This window comes from Triplophysa rosa, linkage group LG1 (assembly GCF_024868665.1).
Source record: "Triplophysa rosa linkage group LG1, Trosa_1v2, whole genome shotgun sequence".
NCBI classification, from domain to species: Eukaryota; Metazoa; Chordata; class Actinopteri; order Cypriniformes; family Nemacheilidae; genus Triplophysa; species Triplophysa rosa.
Window position 1 is genome coordinate 11,324,570 of NC_079890.1, and position 20,480 is coordinate 11,345,049.

Genomic DNA, 20,480 nt, shown 5'->3' on the forward strand with positions numbered 1-20,480 from the left:
AAGGCAGTTAGACAGTGGAGAGTACTGCTTTTTGAACATACTGCATGGGTTTCAATGGTTTTGGTTAAGTGATAAGGTAGGAGATGCATGCGCATAATTTCTGCATCCTAATTATTCACTATGGGGTGGAGACATGCATTGTTGTGGAAATGAAGGAATGCAGTCCTGACAATAATGATAGAATATCAGAAGTGAGAGATAGTCAAACATGAAATGAAAACTTAAGTTTTTGCTCGTATTGCTACTTTTGTTTCATCAGTGTATATTTTAAAGTATTTGTTTTAGTTTACTGACTGTTTGAGGAGATGTGCTGCATGTGCAGTATAAATATACCAAACACACATTTTAGCAAAATCAAAGAAATGAACATATCTTGCAGCAGCACCAGCCCAGCAGTCAGGACAGACAGTAGGGCGGAGCTTTCCATGTAGATTTTTTTCAAGGGTAGACCTACAATTCTTACTGGTAGTTGACTAATTCTTGACTCTTATCTTTCATCACATTGAGAGATAACTGCCATTCTGCAGTTTTAGATGTATGTTGCTACTAATAAAATAAGGTGACTATATTGCATTTATATTAGTAGTGCAGATTTGCCAAATCTTACATTTGAGGTGAGATAAACGAGATCAAGCTTTTGTCTGGCCCAGCCAAAGTGTAATGAATTCAGCATAGTCACAAATCTGGTTTATTATTTATTTTCCTTCTTTATTTATTTTATTCACTCATGGTGATACCATAAACAAAATGTTCTGGTGGCGGTTTTGTACTTAAACCTTATAGCCTAATTATTTAGGTGAGAATTGTGTTTCTTTGTTTGTTTTTTGTGTTACTTTATAAATCTCTCTTGACATCATTGTAGATGTGCATACTGTATACACAATGGCAAGGTTTGCAAAAGACAGGCAAAATTAAATATGTTTTATTTTTAAAAATGATCTAAATAAATGAGGTTCACCTTTTGAATTTAACTAAATCTATTGCCTTTGTGAAAAATGCAAGGTAATGCATTGATGCTATTTCATGATGCTATTTGTGAAGACCAGCAGCAACCTTAAAGGGATCATATGGCACGAATACGTGTTTTTGGTGTGTTATAAGTTGCCCATGCATGTATTAGATACGTAAAATTGCAAAAATGAAAGTGTCGGAACAAAAGATGCATTCTATCTAAAAGCGAATGCTCACCCAGACCTGCCTGAAACACCTCGTGTAACCACACCCCCACAAATCTACGTCAGTTCTTGGTATGATTTGACTAAGACCGCCCAAATGTATGCAAGTAAGGTGGGCGTACCCTTCAGTACAATTGCTTTGGAACCTGATGTTCCAAATATGGTAAGAGGTGTTACATTTCCATCACACGCTTGCAGTATTCGACCAATCACTACACACTGGCCAATCATAGCACACCTCGCTTTTCAGAGCGATGAGCTTTGTAAAAAATCAGCGCGTTTCAGAGAGGCGGGGCAAAGAGGAGATACAAACATGCACTGTATGTGGAAAATACAGCGTTTTTGAACCTTAAATCGTGTATACACATTGCATTACATCTAAAACAAATGACCCCTTTAACACATGAGTTTAAAAATCGGTTAAGGTCAAGATAAACAGATCATGGTAAGGGCATTTTACACTCATTTAAACGTGACCTTCCAGACATGCGACTTCGTGTGAAACCTCTGAACTGTTTTCAAAAATGCATTTTCCACATCATTTGAAATGTAATTTATAACAATAAAATATTATGGCTAGTTTTTTTTAAGGCACCTCACACAACACATTTTGCACAAACCTCCACAAAAACAGTGACGGTATGTAAAAAATAGAGAAAATTAGGGCTGTCTTGAAAGTGTTTTTTCTGACCTTCAGGTGGCTCTCACAGACTCTCGAGAATCCAACACTGTCGATTGTCAAAAACCACAAAGTTTGCAGTGCAGTTTGGCATAATAAACATTATGGAAATAAACCATTTTAGCCATTTGTATCACAGGAACAACTTGAAAAAATGAACGGTTACAAATGACTAAAACAAATGGGATAAAATCCATCATATCCATTATGTTCATATTTTTGCTGAATTTTCATAGTTTTTTATTAATAATGTATTGAACATTACACTGAAACCCTTGCTTGAAACTCTTGCTTGCTTGCGCTTGAAAAACATGCTTGAGGGGAATCGACTTCATTAGGTTTCACGTCAACAGAACTGTTAATCGCATAAAATCTATCGATAAAAAGAAAAGCATGTACCCAACTAACCTGCTCTGGAGCTGTGAAGAGGTTGTTTGATTGTTATCTACAGCTATTGTCTGTGTAAGTATGTATGTGTTTGCGTACGTGAGGACTCGCACTGTTTGGTCGGCGGCGGATCTGTAGAGGGTATGCAAGTGTCGTCACTTTCCCACCTGAACACGCTGGAACATGCCCGCTTGAGTGGTAAAACACTTGTCAAAATGAATGGTTACAATATCTGGAAACGCAAATCTGTGCATTATTTGAGTGTCCAAGAACACCTGATTCCCTTGTAAGTCGTAAGGTAGTCGTAAGGATCAACTTCGAGTCCAGCTGCTTGTAGTTTCAGCAAATAATTGTGTTTTACCACTCAAGAGAGCATGTCCCGGGGCGTGTCCCGGCATGTTCACGTGGGAAAGTGACGTCAATGCAAACGCTCTATGAAGACACGCGCTGTCACACCATCACTCATTCCTCTTCCATCTTCACACCTGTCTCTCTCTCTTCAGCCACGGTAAGAGCAGCCTAGTGCTAGAAGTGAAAGTCACTTTCACAATAAAACCTTGTCCTGTTTAGCTGAGATATGTTGCTTTTATTAGTTAAATAGGCCTATATGTTTTCAGAAGTGTCTTATAATTATTTATTGTTTTGTGTTTTATTTTAGACCACAACTCATCATGGCCACTAAGATGGTTATTCAGCAGCCTAAACCCTTGGTGGTGGCTCCTGGTGCTGATCAGTGGTCCTCCAGTATCTGTGAATGTGACAACGTCAATGACTGTGCGTGTGTTTATACTAATATGTCTTGAAAATCAGTTTGTTATTTATAAAATTGCTTATGGTAATAGAAACCTGAATGTGAATCTTGTATTTGTGCAGGTTGCTTTGCATGCTGGTGTTTCCCATGTTTCGCATGCATCACAGCCAGAGACCACGGAGAGTGTCTTTGCTTGCCTTTGCTGGACGGTTACGGCCTCATCCCACCCATCACCATGGCGATGAGAGTGTCTGTCCGACGTAGCTACGGCATTGAGGTAATGGCCTTTCCTGAAACTGTGTGTTTGACTTATTTATTACAGTAAAATGGATTACTGAGTTTGACTGCTGGATATGTAACTAGATGTGTTGAACCGAACTCAAATCAGCACTAATAATATCTCTGTTTAACAGGATTCCATTTGCAATGACTGTGTGTATTCCTTCTGCTGCGGGCCGTGCTCCTGGTGCCAGATTAGACGAGAGTTGAAAGCTCGCAACCATCCCATCACTCTGTTTTGCAACCGTGCAAAATAAAAAGTTTCTTCTTCATCATCATCATCAACTTTGTGATAGAATGAATGTCAGAGAAGCTTGGAAGTTTGGAATTCAGTTCTGTTTTGTGGGGGTGTGGAATTCAGTACTATAGTCGAACGAAGGCTGAAAACCTTTTGAAATGTATTTTAGTAAACATCATATCACTGTTTTGTTCCCGATATTTACTTGAGAGCGCATCCATTCTGAGATTATCACCTTGAATTGTAAGGTACTTGTTGATACTTATGTTTTAATTTGATTAATTATTTTAATATATTATAATGCCAACACATTTGTAAAAATGAAATAATTGTGATAAAAATAATTTATCCTGCATACTGTCCAGTTATGATTTATAACATTTTTCGAAGGTGATAGGGAGAAAATAAAAATCTGTAATTGAAACAAGCAGTCTGTTCACAAACATTGATCAGCACAGCTGAAACATACAGATGATGTGATGTGAGGCCAAGTATGGTGTTCCATACTCGGAATTTGTGCTCTGCATTTAACCCATTCAAGTGCACACAAACACCCAGAGCAGAGAGCAGCCATTGCCTTGCTCAAGGGTCTCATCTCAGCCGTGGTATTGAAGGTGGAGGAGAGCACTGATCATTCACTCCCCCCACCTACAATCCCTGCTGGTACTGAGGCTCAAACCGGCAACGTTTGGGTTACAAGTCCGAGTCTCTAACCATTAGGCCACGACTGATAACACAACAAATCACAACAACATCCCATAAATTCTAGAATTTAGATAAAAATTTGGTGATCATTTATTCACCTTCATGTTATTCGAAACCTGTGTAACACAAAAGAAGATATTTTGAAAAATGTCTCAATGGTTAGTCAATGGGCCACTGTTGTTTGGTTGCCAACATTCTTCAAAATATCTTCTGTTGTGTTTCCAGAAAAAAGTAATGACAGGAATGACATGAGGGTCAAAGAATGTTCATTTTTGGGTGAACTTCTTTAAGCAGTGTGCACGTACACAATCACTGTTAAGTATATGTATGTATAGCTTTCCTGTGGCTCAGTGGTTAGAGCATGGTGCTAGCAACACCAAGGACATAGGTTCGATCCCAGGGGATTGCACACAGTCAGAAACAAATGTATAGTACACTGCAATGTAAGTTGCTTTGGATAAAAGCGTCTGCCAAATGTAAGTGTTTTTTGCTAACTTTGTATGGGATAATGTATTTATTTGTCATCTTGGTTTTTAAAGGGATACTCCACCCAAAAATGAAAATTTTTGATATTTGGAAAAATGTCAAAAAATGTCGTGGCCTAATGGTTAGAGAGTCGGACTCGTGACCAGAAGGTTGCTGGTTCGATTCCCAGGGCCGGCAGGTAACAACTGAGGTGCCCTTAAGCAAGGCACCTTACCCCTACTTGCTTCCCGGGCGCTGCAGTGATAGCTGCCCACTGCTCCGGGTGTACGTGTGTTCACCACTTGCTGTGCGTGTGTTCACTACTCTCTGGATGGGTTAAATGCAGAGGTCACATTTCGGGTATGGGTCACCATATCTGACTAATAGGTCACTTTCACTTCACTTATTTATGTTTAACAGAACAAAAAATATTTTTCTCTACTATGGTTCTCAATGGTGCCCCGGTAATCTTGGTTGCTAACATTCTTCCAAATATCTTTCTTTGTGTACAACCAAACAATACAATTTATACAGGTTTTTCATGACAGAATTTTCATTTTTTGGGTGAACTATCCCTTTGTCATAGGTTTTGCAGCCAGTAAAGGTTTTAGAAGATTTTACCAGAAGGCAGTTCATCTATCGACATTCATTAATAAAATATTTGTAGTTTGTAAGATGTTTTTAGCACGCTATGCAAACTATACCTGTAAATTACCTTATAATACTGTACATTTCAAAGAATGGAGAAATGCAAATACTGAGACATGATGTAGCGTTAATAAATTCCTTATCTTTAACAAAACTTACTTAAAGTTACTTTGTTACTCTGTCCCATCAGCTGGGACTCAAACCCACATGTTTCTTGACATCTCACTGAGTGCGTTAAATGCTGGGTACTTTTTCAAAACCACAACGAGTCAAATTTAATATTAGAGATTGCAACACTTTAATGGTATGTTTACTATCACAGAAAAAGGCCCATATGTCTTGGAATTCCATGGCAATTTTCAAAATCTATGAATCTGGCATGCTTGTCATAACTGTCATTATCATCATGCTCCAGTCTGATGGGATAGAAACAAGCTGTTCTTTGATAAGAATCCAGCACTGTGTGCGTAAGTGTGTACGTGTGATGAGTGAAAATCTGTATGTAGACATTCCTGGCTTCCTCCCTCCCCTTGTAAATAAAATGACAGCATCATCCACTGGCAGCTTTCAGACACCTGCTCAACAAGACTCTGTCCAGGTAAGAGAAAATCCTCTACAGACGAAACGAACGCACATGTTAAGGATATTTAAACATCATTTTAGATAACTATGAGAAAGCAATGTATCAACTGTAGCAATGTAACAAATCTAATTAAACCAAATAGTCATTTAAAAGAACTGTTAGATTGTTGGAGACATCCTCAAAAACCCCAAAAATTTAAGTAGGGATGCACCGCAACCATTTTTTAAAGACCGAGTATGAGTACCGATATTTTTTCTGGTACTGGCCGATACCGATGCCTGTACCGATGCCTATACCTTTTCACAACGCAGTGAGACTAATAAAAATAGAATAGCTTCATAATTACAAACAACTCCACCTTTTTGTGAAAAAATAAATAATTTTATGTGCTTGTTGCAAACTTTCAAAGCAAATTTCACAACAAATTGCAGTCAGTTATGTCACATGAGTTATCGGTCTTTGGTATCGGTGCATTTTTACGAATACGAGTAGGCTACATTAGCTTATCGGGCCCGATACCGATACTGGTATCTGTGCTTCCCTAATTTAGGTAGGCTATTTAAAACTGTTATCAGTTCAAATCATATTGTTCATTTCAGATTCAATTTTGTGGAGTTTTACATCTGAGAAACATTCATCATGGCATCCAAGATGGTGATTCAGCAGCCCAAGCCTCTGGTAGTGGCTGCTGCCTCAGACCAGTGGAGCACCAGCATCTGTGAATGTGACAATGTTAATGAATGTGAGTTTAAGTGTGTTTTTCTATTTCTGTGTGTGTGTGTGCGTGTGTGTGTGCGTGCGTGCGTGCGTGCGTGACATTTTTTATTTTGAGGACATGACATATGTTCTTGTAAATCTAATGATTTTAATGGATTTAACTTTAAAAAAGCTTGTTTGTTACAACCCATGGTTGGGTAAAATATAGGTGTGCGTGTGTGTACACTAGGGAAAAAATCGATAGGGGGAAAAAATCGATATGGCGATTTATCGCGACATTTCAGCCCGCGAGACGTTATCGATACTCTGACACAAAGTATCGATTTTTTTTCAAATACAAAAGATCTAAATTCATACCTACACTGTGCTTACCAGAACGGCAGTACCCACATATTTCTTGTGGCGATGCTCCCAGATTACGGATGGTCAGATGAACGTAAATTGTAATACGCCCTTTTCACATGACGTCACGCATCTTCCGTTCTGCCGCGAAGCAGTGTATCATTACTTCCGCTAGCACTCCAGTTCATAAGGTGGCGATAATGCACCGATAAGCTGGTTTGCCAACTGCCAGTAAAACTCAAGAAGAAGAAGTTACTTCCGCTAGCGACTCGGAATGGAGTTTACCAAGTCCCTTGCACATCTGCCACAAATACGGCTAGATGATGTACAACGTTGTGACAAGCAGAGTGGGACGAGAGAGATGCTCGACAAGATCAAAGCTAGAAAAAGGATACAAATTCTTCGTTGAACAGTACCTATTTGATTATGAAGGTGTTTTCTTTTCTTTTTGTGTTAGCGAAGGTGCTAGGATAAGTAGGAATACGTGTTCTGTCAGTTTTTTTCTCACTATTGTTAAATTCCAGCACGACGGCAAAACGGAAGTTCTTCTTCTTGTTGTTGCTGTTTGTTGCAAGACGGATGTTATGATACACTGCTTTGCAAAAAGGCGGAAGTTAAGTGACGTCATCGTGAAAAGGGCTTATTCACAGCGGTGAAGAAATACGAGCATAATGGCGGACCAACAACAAATTAGAGATGCGCCAGCGTCTTTTAAATCAAAAGTTTGGGCGCACTTTGGATTTCGTAGTGAATGTAAATAAGTAGGTGTGGTAAACTCGGCGCTCTGCAAACTGGGAATACTCTTTTCACCTTCTTTCAGTCTGTAGTTTCGTGATTCGCTCCAGTCCGGCGCTTTCTCTCTCACCCGCACTGCTCGTGCAGGGGTGCAGGTATCTGCGCGTGCATATTAAAAAAGCTCATTCTCACATATTTCAGAAGTCAGATTGTTTTGTAAAGCTTTAATAGTTTTTATAAAGCTCAACTTTAGGCGAGCCGAGGCGAAACTTGCGTTGAAATCGGCGATGATCCTCATAGCGCGAGCGCTTTGACGTGACGCGCCGCAAACCCCCGTTTTGGGAGACGCGTGTGGAGTCACCAGAGACTCACAGTCCAAAGACAAGCGCAAGAATAAACAAACCTAAAGACAGAGAGTCGCAACACACTAAAAATGCTCATCTAATAGATCATTTTTTCCCTTCATTTACAGATGTCGTGATGTATTTTATAGAATTGCCAAGCGATATATCGATTGTCGCAGAATCGTCGCATTGTGATATTATCGGTATCGTGAGCCCTGTATCGCGTAAAGAATCGTATCGGGAGGTACCCTGCGATTCCCATCCCTAGTGTACACACAACTAATTTCATTAATAAAGGTCTTGCGCATACAGTCCGAAATTTTCGTATGCGTTTTTTCGTATTTGGCTCTCGTTTGTACGGTGTCTCTGAATTGTTATAAAAGGCCACTCAAAATGCTTGCTACGGATGCGAAAATGCAGAAAATCGAACCCGGCCCGTATTTTTTTTATGACGGACAAAAATATCGGAGGCAGTGAGTAAATGTGATTGACACAACGTGAGGTCGTATTTATTCTTTAACGTGGGGAAATTTCGGACGCAAATTTCGGACTCAATGTGCAATGGGCTTTACTCTGTCGTAGCTCTGCTGATTTACTGTGCGTGTTGTCTGTACTTCTGCAGGTTGTTTCTCCGTGTGGTGTTTCCCTTGCTTTGCCTGCATTACAGCCAGAGACCACGGAGAATGTCTATGTCTCCCCCTGCTGGACAGCTGTGGATTCATCCCTCCAATCACACTCTCCATGAGGGTGTCCACACGCAAACGCTACGGAATCAAGGTAAAGACACAAACATCTCTTTTATTCATTTATCAACTCAGTTTAACATAATATAATATACATAACCAAAGGTTAGATTAAACGGTGCTGTTAAATCCTGATGCTGAACAAATACTGTATTAAAGAGTTTAGTTGTTTAGTTGAAGCTGTTTTAGATATTTAGATTAGGGTTGTAGTCACACTCTGGACCCCTGGATCAGAAAGATGATCATAATCATTTACTTGATAGTATAGTATAACATACTAAAAATAAGTGATCAGTCAATCCTATTAAAAACTATATTGAGCACCATCACACATAAATAACAAAACAAAAAAATATAAAAGTTTATTTGAATTTTATACAACACAGAACCATTATATTTGACCTTTTCTTTTTTCCTTATGTAGGACTCTATTTGCAATGACTGTGTGTATGCTTTCTGCTGTGGACCTTGCTCATGGTGCCAGATCAGAAGGGAGATGAAGACAAGACTTCATCCTGTCACTCTGTTCAACAACAAGCCAACATAAAAGTACATCAACAAAATCATCATGCATTATCTTCATCACTACTTGTCATTGTCTTCCCCATCACCCTTGCCTTTGTTCGGATTCCTGTCATGTTAGTCATAAAGAAAGACTTGCTTGTTCTGCAGGTCAAATCTGGAGTTTTGATCTCCTCTTCCTCCCACACACACTGATCTGAGGTCTGTTTTTGCTGGGCCATTGTGGAATGTCCTGCAAATATTGTTGGCGTTCAGCTCTGATCTATGGGGAGTGTTATGGAGTGAAGAATACAGTCTTATTCACTTATAACCACTGGATCCTTCTGATAAAAAATTATTTGTAAATCTGAAACTTAATAGTAGGCTACACAGCACATTTTTGAGATCTATAGTCATGAAACCTATTTTTATTACTGATTGTTGTTTTCAAATTTTAATTGCTCAGCTTCTTTTATATTGTATATGTAGTATTTTTTAAATATCAGCTTAACAGTATTCTGCACACTGTAGTTGATTTAGTTATTTTTGAGACTATCATTTTGAAAAAAAGTTTTGTGTGAATGCTTTTTCACATCTTTATATGACTGAATGGATAAAAATGAATATGTTTGGAAACTCAATAAAGTTGTTTCAAAAGATAAGTGTCTGTCTTTTATGTAAAAATTAAACAACTTAATTAAATGTACATAACCTAAACCCAGTCTTTAACTGGTAACACCAATTACCTTAAATTTAACCCAGTTAGAAAAACATTTGAGCTTGTAAAAACATGCATGCTTTATAGAGACTAATTATTCACCAAACCAACACAAATCTCTACCTGTTTTCATTTCAACCATGCACATTTTACTGAATCTAAGAATGTTGCAGACGATTCCAGTGTAGATTTTTGTGATTTTGTTGTCTTAAAAATGCAACAGATAAAACAAGCACATTTAACAGTCATATTTATCATTTATCAGTCATAGAAGTCATAACTTAAAATGCTGTCAAGATAGTAGCATCACATATATACACATAATGTATAGAAAGGTCATATACCGTGGTGGCAAAAATGATTTCTAACTATGGAAATGTTTCTATTCACTATTCAAAATAAGATCTAGGCTTCTTAAACTGTGTTTTGAAAATGCTTGTGTTTCATACATGTGCCTGCATTGTCACAGTTATCCTGAGCTCAGCTTTAGGAATAATTTAAGGAGAAAAAACAACACATGTGCAACACATGCATATTTTTATGTATATAAAATACCCTGATCTGCTGTAGTTTGTATTTTTGCCAAATAATTCTGATCAATAAATACCTTTCAAATTAGGACTTTGTTTTTTGTCCATTTGGTACTACACCTCATATTGTGAAGCTTTTATCTAACACCCTGCGATGTGGCACGACGTGACACAATGCAACGCAACAAATGCCTTGTTCTTAAAGTCCCAGTGCAACGCCTTGGAATGCCCAGCATTATTTGATGTGTTGAAGTAGCCTAATTCAACTGAAAAATTTAGAGATTATTTATTTACGTTGGTGAGTGATTTTAATGTTAATGTTTACACTGTCTGGATCATCCTCTATATCCAATCTGATGCATCATGCATCTGTCATGATCCTGCCTCACCTTGTCATGATTTTCTAGTCTTGTGGCAGGGTCATGACAGTCCCACGTGTTTGGGTGGAAATGCATAATCATTGTTTGTTTATGATGGTCAAGCGTTCTCCAGGCTCGTATTTGACCCCGCCCCCCTCGTTTCCTCATTTAGCTTTCCATCAGTGTTTCATTCCGGACACCTGTCCCTTGTTAATTATCCCTTGTTAGTTTCCCCTATATAATTCTCTTGTGTTTGCTGTCTTGTGCTCATTTGTTGTGCTATTTGGTCTGTTACTCTGTATGGAGTCGAGTCGAGTCAGTTTTCGTGTATGTCAAGTATTGTTTTATTTTGTCTAGTCAATTATTTGTGTCCTGTTGAATCTGTTACCTTATCCCCCTGTTATGTTGTTTTCCCCCCTCATTGTTTTTTTGCTTTGTGTTTGTTCTATTAAAATCTTTGTTTCCATCATCGCTGCCTGCGCTTGGGTTCTGCCTCTCGATTCCTGACAGCATCAATGTCCATAATAAATGTGCCAACAAGTGGCTGATAGTCACTTCAGCAGCTCTCATAATGAAGGGGGCGGGACTCTTCGGATTCCAAAGCGGATTTGATTGGAAAAGAATTTTGACGAGAGGCTGAAGTGTAGCGTGATGTCATGGAATTTCTAGATTTGTTTGAGCGCACATGCCAGACTATCCGTCTTCTGAATGGGAATTTTGTCAGCGTGTAGGACCATATCAGTTTATTGATGTCCTTAAGGCTCACTCATTTTTAATAAAAGGAAAAAAAACTTTCATTTTGATTTCACTGGGACTTTGATGGGTTTGTAAGTGTGGACAACATTTCTAATTATAATGGGTTCTTTTGTCGCTCGCATGCGGTGTAGACAGGGTGTAACCTGAGGGGGTATTAGAAGCAAATATTGTATAAATATGCCCTCCGGATATTTGACTATATGGTATATGGGCAATTCTATGCAAATGTCAAAATTTTACCAAAGGTAAACCATACTGATAGGTCAGATGTCAATATTTGGTGGTTTAAATACCCATGTTAAATGCCCCTCACAAAAAACACTCACAAATATTTTTATATTTTATGTTCTATAAAGACACATTTTTTAATGGGTTCCTTCTTATATTCAAATAGGATTTGCTTGCGTTCTGTTGTACTGTGCATTGTGTAGCCATTGCCTTTCTGAGTGAGACGAAGCAGGTAAGCAGATTGATAAATATGTTCTATTCGATTTCTTTAGCTTGCCCATGAGACTTTTCAAAATTCTGTGACATTCCACCCTAAAGGGTGTAGATAACATCTAAAAAATCTATTTTAATCCTTTAATGCTAACTCTTTTTACTCTCCTTTGGACAATGACTGCCATAGCAAAAGATGATAGTTCAACAACCTCAGCTCAGACCTGTGGTACAATTGCAGTCTAACCAGTGGAGCACTGGAATCTGTGAATGCTTTGATGACTGCAGTGTCTGTGAGTATGAAGTCATATGATTTGTGCTCATGAGCTATGGTTTCATCAATTATTGATATTTGTCTTCTTTCTTTCAGGTTGCTTTGCCTCATGGTGCCCCTTCTGCTTCACCTGCACCACGGCATCAGATTTTGGGGAGTGTTTCTGTCTGCCTCTGATTGACCTCCCATGTTTTTTGTCCCTTGTCCTGGAGTCCCTACTATGTCAATGGCACTATGAGCTTCTGTGAGAAATAGGATTATTGTGTTTTAACTAATCTTTAGATTAGATTAGTGATTTAATATTCCATCTAACATCTTTTCAATCAAAATGAATAGTAAGATTTTACAGAACATAATAATAAACTTCCTTGGCTTATTATTGCATGCTACAGGGGGATTTGGCAGCCGACTGTTTGTATGTGACCTTTTGCAACCTGTGATCCTGGTGCCAAATAGCGAGCGAATTAAAGAATCGACGTACTAAATCTCATGGTTTTTAATGCTCAACCTGCTGTCATATAGGTTCCCCACCAATGGTAGTTCATCGCCCACAACCTATCATGACAACTCAGGTAACAACAGTGGGCCTTTAGCTGTTTCTCTCAATCAATTAAATCAAACTGGAGAGTTACTGGTAGATGTATTAAAATATCACCATATAAAGCAATTCCATCATCTTACAAGTTAATTACATCAGACATAAAATCTCACAGAGTTGACGTGTGACGGGGTTGACAAAAATGAATATTATGAATTAATTATCATTATTAAATGAATGCATGTTGTATAGTAAAGCCTTTTTTTTTATCCTTTGATAATGCTGTCTTGATAAACTAAAAGCCAAGAGTTACAAGTAAAAAATAACAGAGTTGACATGTTACAACTGTTACTGTAGAAATTCAAACATTGTTAATAATAAATGTATCATTTATAGGACCTCAAATATTATTTTTACTCTGGGACTAAGTCTTATGTGTGAAACTTGGCCTTAGTTTTGCAGTTTACCATTGTGACCTCATTCTGAGGACGTTACATTACGAAGTATACAATTAAAAGGTTCATACTGGAATGAAATTCCAATGTGAAAACAATGTGCACCAATTGTATGATTCATTCCTGTCAACTAAGAAAAAAATGTAATTGTTTTTTACTTTGCTGTTTGGTCAGGACAAAAATATGAGAAATCCTTAGGGTGACATTTGCCCTGAGTTCTGCATGGCCAACAACATTAGCCAGTATTCCCAAAGGCAGAATCTATTTGTACCAGGTAATATGAACTATAGAAAGTAACAGAGGGAAGAGGAAACTGTGGCTTTGTGATAAAGTCCATGAAGTGAGTCATAGCCTGGATTCAGTCACCAATTACACCTACTTCTGTTGTTTTTGGCAGCCCGAACTCTCTCACCACAGCAAACAAACCCCTTAAAATGTACGAGCACTTTTTGAGATAAAAACCCTATTTATTGCTTGTATTGTGTTATTATGAGGTGATCTGGAAGCTTGGCTATCTAACACTTCTGTTGATTTCGGTTTTCTTAACTACAGATCTGTTCTGAAAATAAGTTAAATCCATGAAACTGTTGCACTCTGTAGTTTTGAACTTAAAATATAATCTTAAACGGTGATTACCTTCAGTCGGTTCACTTCACTGGTTTCACATCAAAGTAAAACATCAATGTGTTCATATGAACTTTGAACAGCTATTAAACCCTCAGAGCAACACAAAGTTTTCAGAAAGTCACGGCAGTTGGCAGAAACAAGTAAGAGTTTCATAAATCTTGTAACATAATGGTTAATAGCACTTTGCAGTGTGAATATGTGTGTGTAATGGTGTTTAGACTAATGTTTTTAATTTAATTATGGTCCTGGCCGTGTATCTAATTTTTTCTTGTTTTGACACAATCTTAGTTAATGTTGTGAGCTTTATTTCTTTATTTTTTTTCATTTTCATTTCTGCAGGGTGCAACAACACGTGTGGGTGTTGGCAATACTGACTAGCCATCTATGGTTAAGTCCACTTCCTGGAAATTGCCAGAACAGCAGCAGAATTTTGGTGGTTCCTGTTGATGGCAGCCATTGGCTCAACATAGAAATAATCCTGAAGGAACTTCACAGTCAGGGTCATAACCTAACAGTGATGCGCTCCAACAGCAGTTGGTACATCCCAGAGAAATCCCTGTTTTACAGCACAATCTTCATGAGGTCCCTGCAGGATGAAATTGACCTTGACATCTATATTAAAATGCTTAGGGAAAACCTTGAGTACCGCAAAATGGCTTTGATCATCAGCACAGTCTACCAACAGTGATATCTTGCCAAACTATTTGCTAGCGGTCACTCTATACTTGCTAAAGAACTCATGTTAATGTTTGAAGATCATGCTTTCATGGCACGACTTAAAGAGGCTAAATATGATTTGATTCTCACTGATCCGGGAATTCCCACTGGAATTTTCTTTGGACACTACCTTAACCTGCCAATGGTATATAATGTATGGTGGATAAACACAGGGGATAGCCATTTCAAGTTTGCACCTTCTCCACTGTCCTATGTCCCAATGACCGGTTCTGAGCTTCACGATAGGATGAGCTTTATGCAACGGATTGAAAACACACTTCTTTACCTCAGTAGTGTATTGCAACAACACCTGATCATTAACCGTCCTTACAGGAAACTCCTTGATCGCTATTTTCAACCAGGCACCACCGTGATTTTCATGCAGCTTGCAGCAGACATGTGCTTAGTACGAGCAGACTTTGTCTTTGAGTTACCACGCCCCACCTTGCCTAATGTGGTCTACATTGGCGGCTTTCATTGTAAGCCTTCAAAGCCATTACCTGCTTATCTAGAGGAATTTGTCCAGGCCTCAGGAGAGCATGGGGTGGTCATAATGTCCTTGGGAACTTTAATCTCAGCTCTTCCACGGAAAGTTACCGAGTCCATTGCTGTTGCCTCAAATGGTGATCTGGAGGTATCTTGGTGAGAAACCCTCAACTCTTGGGAACAACACCTTGCTAGTTAAATGGCTTCCTCAGAATGATCTCCTTGGCCACTCAAAGACTCGTGCCTTTGTGGCTCATGGTGGCACTAATGGCGTGTATGAAGCCATTTACCATGGAATTCCTGTTTTGGGCTTGCCGCTTCTCTTTGACCAGTTTGACAACATTCTCTGCCTGAAGGTTCGAGGTGCAGCCCGAATGCTGGAGGTGGCCACTCTCACAAAGGATGACTTTCTGGAAGCCATAAAAGACATCCTTGAGAACCGTACTTACCATGAGAACATGCTAAATCTTTAGCATGTTGTTACATTGGGACAGCCTATAACTTCATTAGAAAGTGCCATTTTCTGGATAGAATACGTGATAAGGCACAAAGGAGCACCTCATTTACAGACTGAAGCATACAGAATGTCTTGGTATGCTTATTATAGCTTGGATGTGGCATGTTTTCTTTTGGCCATCTTGGCAAGTTGTCTCTGGATGTTTCTGTATCTCTGCAAGTTTCTCTTCCTCCACTTTTTTACAAAGAAGAACAAACAAGAGTAGAACTTGAGTAGATGATACAGGTCTCAAAACCACAAATGAACTTCAGTACATAAAAGAAAAAATAGTTTTGATTCTTATTATCTGAAAAAGGGTTAACAAAACCTTTATTTATCATTAGAGTGAGTTATACTACAATTGTGTACTGCCATTGTATTGAATTCAGCCAAAAGGATCATTATTTGTGTTCTATGCAGAAGAAAGGCATATGGGTATTTAATGACACGAGGGTGAGAAAATAATGACACAATTTGTATTTCTGTATCATAACTGCATGAAAATAACCACAAACCCTGTGTGCTGCCTTTTGCTTGGCACAACATAAATAAGTGCTTTTCCCTCCAAGAGTAACTGATCCAGGCTGTTTTCTGGCAACCCGAAACATGTGTGAGCTGAGTGTTGATAGCCCTCCTTCATTCTTTTCTGTTTGTGTGCCCCAGTTTTGCCCAGTACAAGAGACCTTCATACCTCAGTTTGGTTCTCAACAATGCAGAGAGAATGCACAGAGTTTGTTTTATGTCAACAACAAACAGAAAATCAATGAGTTTAAACAACATTTCTTTTCATGATTGAGAGTGGATTAAGCTGAACCGGCCACTTCAGGTCTCATGTTACAGAGAACATGAATCAGTCTTGACAATAAAATAGACAGCCTTTGCCTGATTCGTCACGTCTTAAACAATGTGGCTGGATATGATCATGTCTGTGTTGGAATCTTGCAAATAAGGCTTGGAAACCCAACGCTTGTTTTGGCAGCGTTCACATCAACTGGAGTGTCGACAGAATAGAAAGGTAAAGTTAACCTTTTTAAATCTTTACGTTCATCATGTTAACAGGAAATACAAAAGCCACTGCATATTTTTCCAAAATGTATGCAATAAAATTTGATTTATTGGTGATTATACAAACCCATGGATTGTTTGTTCTTATTTTTGTGAAGGATTAATGGAGTGTCTCACTGAATACAGATGTTTGTGCTAAAACTCCTCGGTGGTAGGGCAGATAGTTTGATAAAGCCAATGGGAGGAGCTAAACGGGATGTTGAGTTAAAGGCTTAGGGAAGTTAAGGAAGAGTAAAATTCTAACAGTTAGATCTTGGACATTGCGGATGACACAGATATCTGGCACTGAACATCGGAAAGCTACTAAAACGGTGCCATATTGTGCTGAATGCCGAAGAGCTGCAGAATATTTCTTGGTTTTTACCTCATGATTTCTTATAGTGAGATTAAGATCTTGGCATTGTTATCATTTTATCTGAAAGCACAAGCAGGTAATTTCAGTAGAGGAAAACATGCATGACAAGCACAAACCAATATTTCTTTACAACAAGCAGTGTTTTTTTCAGTGTGGTTTTATGAATAATCTCTTATGGTCACTGATTTGTTAATATTCTAATGGTAAATTAGAAAACATATTTATGTGGTCAGGACTAGAATTTAAAAATAAGTTTCTTAAGAAAAGCTTTGAGCGTTATACTTTAGTGCTTATTAATGTTTAAAATGGCAGTGTTTGTCTATTACAAGATGTGCAAATGTATAAAAATTATTTCACTCTCTGCATTTAGAGAAAAGACTTTCTTACGTACTTGCTAAATAATGAGATTTTCATTTTTATACCACCAATACTTACTCAAATAAAAATAAATGTTTTAGCTCTAAAACTGTTAACATCTCAAGTCTTCTGTGCTTTTTCAGTTATCTGAAGGATGGATGTGAGGTCAAAACAACTAGCTCCACTGACTTGTCTGCTCTTCATGGTCTGCTGTTGTCATGGTGGAAATGTCCTGGTGTTCCCTGAGGATGGAAGTCACTGGGTTAACATGCAGGTTATTCTTAGAAAGCTCCACACGCATGGCCATAGCATTACCGTGGTGCGATCATCTAAAAGCTGGTACATCCAAGAGAGTTCTTCAATCTACAGCACCATCACCATCAACCCCATGAAGACAGAAGATGTCGGACCCGATTTATTCAAGATGCTATTAGAGAGGTCGCTAGCATTGCAAAAAATGTCACCTCTCATTCGATTCATTGAACAGCAGAAAGATATAGCCAACATTTTAAAGGTTTTTCACAATGGAGCGCTTCGGATGATTTCTGCTATATTGGAAGATGCAGCTCTTGTTGAGCAGATGCATGATGCTAAATTTGACCTGCTGCTAACAGACCCTGCTTTTCCTGCTGGTGTCCTCTTAGCCAATTTTCTCCACCTCCCCATGGTTTACAATGTACGTTGGCTAAATGCAGGAGATGCTCACATGGCAATCGCTCCATCACCCCCATCCCACGTACCAATGTATAACTCATTGCTCGATGACCAAATGAACTTCCTGCAGAGAACTGAAAACTTCCTGCGTTATCTTTTCAGCCTTCTTCAGGAGCTTTGTATCATCATGCCAATTTACAGAGAGCTGCTTGAGCGTCACTTTCCCCCAGGCACAGATCTTCTGTCTTTGCAGCAATCTGCAGACATTTGGCTAATGAGAGTGGACTTTGTTTTTGAGTTTCCACGCCCCACCATGCCTAACGTGGTTTACATGGGCGGATTTCAATGTCGACCAGCTCAACCACTTCCTGTGGAGCTTGAAGACTTCCTGCAGAGCTCCGGGGAGCACGGAGTGGTAATCATGTCACTGGGAGCTACGGTTGGTGCGCTCCCTACAGAGGTCAATGGGGTCATTGCTTCTGCCTTCGCTAAGATCCCTCAGAAAGTTGTGTGGAGGTACCACGGAGATCCACCCTCGTCTCTCGGAAACAACACTCTTCTTCTACAATGGTTTCCCCAGAATGATCTCCTTGGCCATCCGAAGACTCGAATGTTTGTATCTCATGGGGGTACTAATGGTATCTATGAGGCTATTTATCATGGAGTCCCTGTCTTAGCTCTGCCACTCCTCTTTGACCAGTTTGACAATGTTATGCGACTGCAGGTTCGAGGTGCGGCCCGTGTGCTTCAAGTCGCAACTCTGACAGAAGTAGAATTTCTTGAAGCCCTCAAAGATGTCCTTGAAAACCATGCATACCAAAATAGCATGCAGAAACTGTCAGAGCTGCACCGTGATCTACCCTTGTCTCCTCTTGATACTGCTACTTTTTGGATTGAGTATGTTATGAGACACAAAGGGGCACCACACCTTCGCTCAAAGGGTATTAACATGGCTTGGTACTCTTACCACAGCCTTGATGTGATAGCATTTCTTCTGTTATTCCCGGTTATTGCACTTTGGGTTTCAATATATGTATGCAAGCTTTTGTGTTGCAGGAAGTCAATCAAAAAGAGGAAGATGGATTGAGTTAAGCTTCATTTATGAGTGTGAAAATGTTGCAGGTAAACTCAATTGTGCCTTTAAAGTGATAGTAATAGTCTGTCATCAGTCACTCTCTTGTCATTTAAAACCTGTATGACTTACTTTCTTCTGCAGAACATAAAAGAATATGTTTTGAAGAAAGTTGGTAATCGTGGTGGTACCCATTCACTTCTACTATATGGACACAAAACAGATCCAGGTCAATGGGTACCGCTGTTATTCGGTTACCAACATTCTTCAAAATATATTCTTTTGTGTTCTGAAGAAGAAAGAAAGTCATACAGGTGATGAATGAAGAGGGTGACTAAATGATGACAGAATTGTCGTTTTAGGGTGAACTATCCCTTTAACCTTTTGATGTTCCTGTGGCTCAATGGGTAGAGCATTGAACCCTGTTTTGATAATATATAATCCTGGAATGCATTGTAAATTGGTTTGGATAAAGTGATTGTAAAAAGCATATTTAATTATAATAATAATTACAATCAACACCTTTAAAGATAAAGTGTTTAAAATGTGCCAATGGTGTGGCAAAACATAACCATATTATTGATTAAAAAACTGACACACTTCATTTTTAAATAAGCATGCATAAACCTACAATAAATTCAGTTCTTTCAACAAGAATAGCTAGATAGCACCAGCAACATTTATGACACTCCCCGTTATCAGTTTTTTAGCTGTGCAAAATATTGTTTTAAATATTTGGTGTTATTTTCATTTAGTTTCTACAACTCCAAAGTAGAAATAACTATAGTTTTGAGTATGATTGTGACTACATAAATAATTATTTTGAATAATAATGCATAACTATCTTTGTATTTCTTCATTTCATTTGTATAAACTGTATGCAAAATCTATCATTTGTGTTATCTTAACCATCTTATCTTATCGAAGCCTACACACTGTATTTATTCTTATCAACATAGTCTAATGCCTGTAAAGAGGCCAAAAAGATTCATTTCCATTTTAGCCTTGACACTACTCCCACTGTGAATGTGTTTCCAATCATCATTAAAAGTTCAAATGGTAACTGCTTCACTTGTTTCAGTTCTAATCAACTTCCTGGTTTTTCTTATCTCAGGTCATGAATACTTTCCTCCTCTGCTTCATTTACCACATGTTCTCATCTGCTGCTCAAGGTTGTCCACTGTTCAGCAACATTCTTAGCAAACTGCACACACACATGAGTAAATATACATGTGAGAGAAGTATAATCTGGTGCTAGTAACACCAAGGTGGTCAGCCCTGTTGAAAGCTT

At 38.6% G+C, this 20,480-nt stretch overlaps 3 protein-coding genes and 1 pseudogene across 4 annotated transcripts; all 4 read left to right on the forward strand.

Annotated features, from left to right (window-relative positions):
* Window positions 1-2,616: 2,616 nt before the first annotated feature.
* On the forward strand, window positions 2,617-3,541 carry LOC130561130 (cornifelin homolog B-like). Its single transcript, XM_057345317.1, has 4 exons — window positions 2,617-2,749; window positions 2,900-3,015; window positions 3,115-3,269; window positions 3,406-3,541. The coding sequence occupies exons 1-4, from the start codon at window positions 2,676-2,678 to the stop codon at window positions 3,526-3,528; spliced, it is 468 nt and encodes a 155-aa protein (XP_057201300.1). The 5' UTR covers window positions 2,617-2,675; the 3' UTR covers window positions 3,529-3,541.
* Window positions 3,542-5,801: 2,260 nt separating this feature from the next.
* On the forward strand, window positions 5,802-9,942 carry LOC130561211 (cornifelin homolog B-like). The gene is made up of 4 exons (XM_057345430.1): window positions 5,802-5,925; window positions 6,510-6,652; window positions 8,671-8,825; window positions 9,216-9,942. Exons 2-4 carry the CDS (start codon window positions 6,550-6,552, stop codon window positions 9,336-9,338), a joined length of 381 nt encoding a protein of 126 aa, XP_057201413.1. The 5' UTR covers window positions 5,802-5,925; window positions 6,510-6,549; the 3' UTR covers window positions 9,339-9,942.
* Window positions 9,943-12,270: 2,328 nt separating this feature from the next.
* LOC130546947 (UDP-glucuronosyltransferase 2C1-like) lies at window positions 12,271-15,912 on the forward strand (annotated as a pseudogene).
* Window positions 15,913-16,397: 485 nt separating this feature from the next.
* Window positions 16,398-20,243, forward strand: LOC130560119 (UDP-glucuronosyltransferase 2A1-like). 2 transcript variants are annotated; one of them, XM_057343756.1, is made up of 2 exons: window positions 16,398-16,701; window positions 17,607-20,243. In XM_057343756.1, exon 2 carries the CDS (start codon window positions 17,618-17,620, stop codon window positions 19,202-19,204), a length of 1,587 nt encoding a protein of 528 aa, XP_057199739.1. In that variant the 5' UTR covers window positions 16,398-16,701; window positions 17,607-17,617; the 3' UTR covers window positions 19,205-20,243. The 2 variants fall into 2 exon arrangements, with proteins under 2 accessions (XP_057199739.1, XP_057199649.1); XM_057343666.1 differs by lacking the exon at window positions 16,398-16,701 and adding an exon at window positions 16,996-17,182.
* The last annotated feature ends 237 nt before the right edge of the window (window positions 20,244-20,480 follow it).

What these genes read in the sequence shown, in the direction of transcription:
- LOC130561130 (XM_057345317.1), top strand. Translation starts at nt 2,676, where the DNA reads ATGAAGACACGCGCTGTCACACCATCACTCATTCCTCTTCCATCTTCA. An exon ending in TCTCTCTCTCTTCAGCCACG is followed by an intron (nt 2,750 to 2,899) that starts GTAAGAGCAGCC and finishes GTTTTATTTTAG; the next exon opens with ACCACAACTCATCATGGCCA. An exon ending in GACGTAGCTACGGCATTGAG is followed by an intron (nt 3,270 to 3,405) that starts GTAATGGCCTTT and finishes TCTGTTTAACAG; the next exon opens with GATTCCATTTGCAATGACTG.
- LOC130561211 (XM_057345430.1), top strand. Translation starts at nt 6,550, where the DNA reads ATGGCATCCAAGATGGTGATTCAGCAGCCCAAGCCTCTGGTAGTGGCT. An exon ending in ATGTGACAATGTTAATGAAT is followed by an intron (nt 6,653 to 8,670) that starts GTGAGTTTAAGT and finishes GTACTTCTGCAG; the next exon opens with GTTGTTTCTCCGTGTGGTGT. An exon ending in GCAAACGCTACGGAATCAAG is followed by an intron (nt 8,826 to 9,215) that starts GTAAAGACACAA and finishes TTCCTTATGTAG; the next exon opens with GACTCTATTTGCAATGACTG.
- LOC130560119 (XM_057343756.1), top strand. Translation starts at nt 17,618, where the DNA reads ATGGATGTGAGGTCAAAACAACTAGCTCCACTGACTTGTCTGCTCTTC.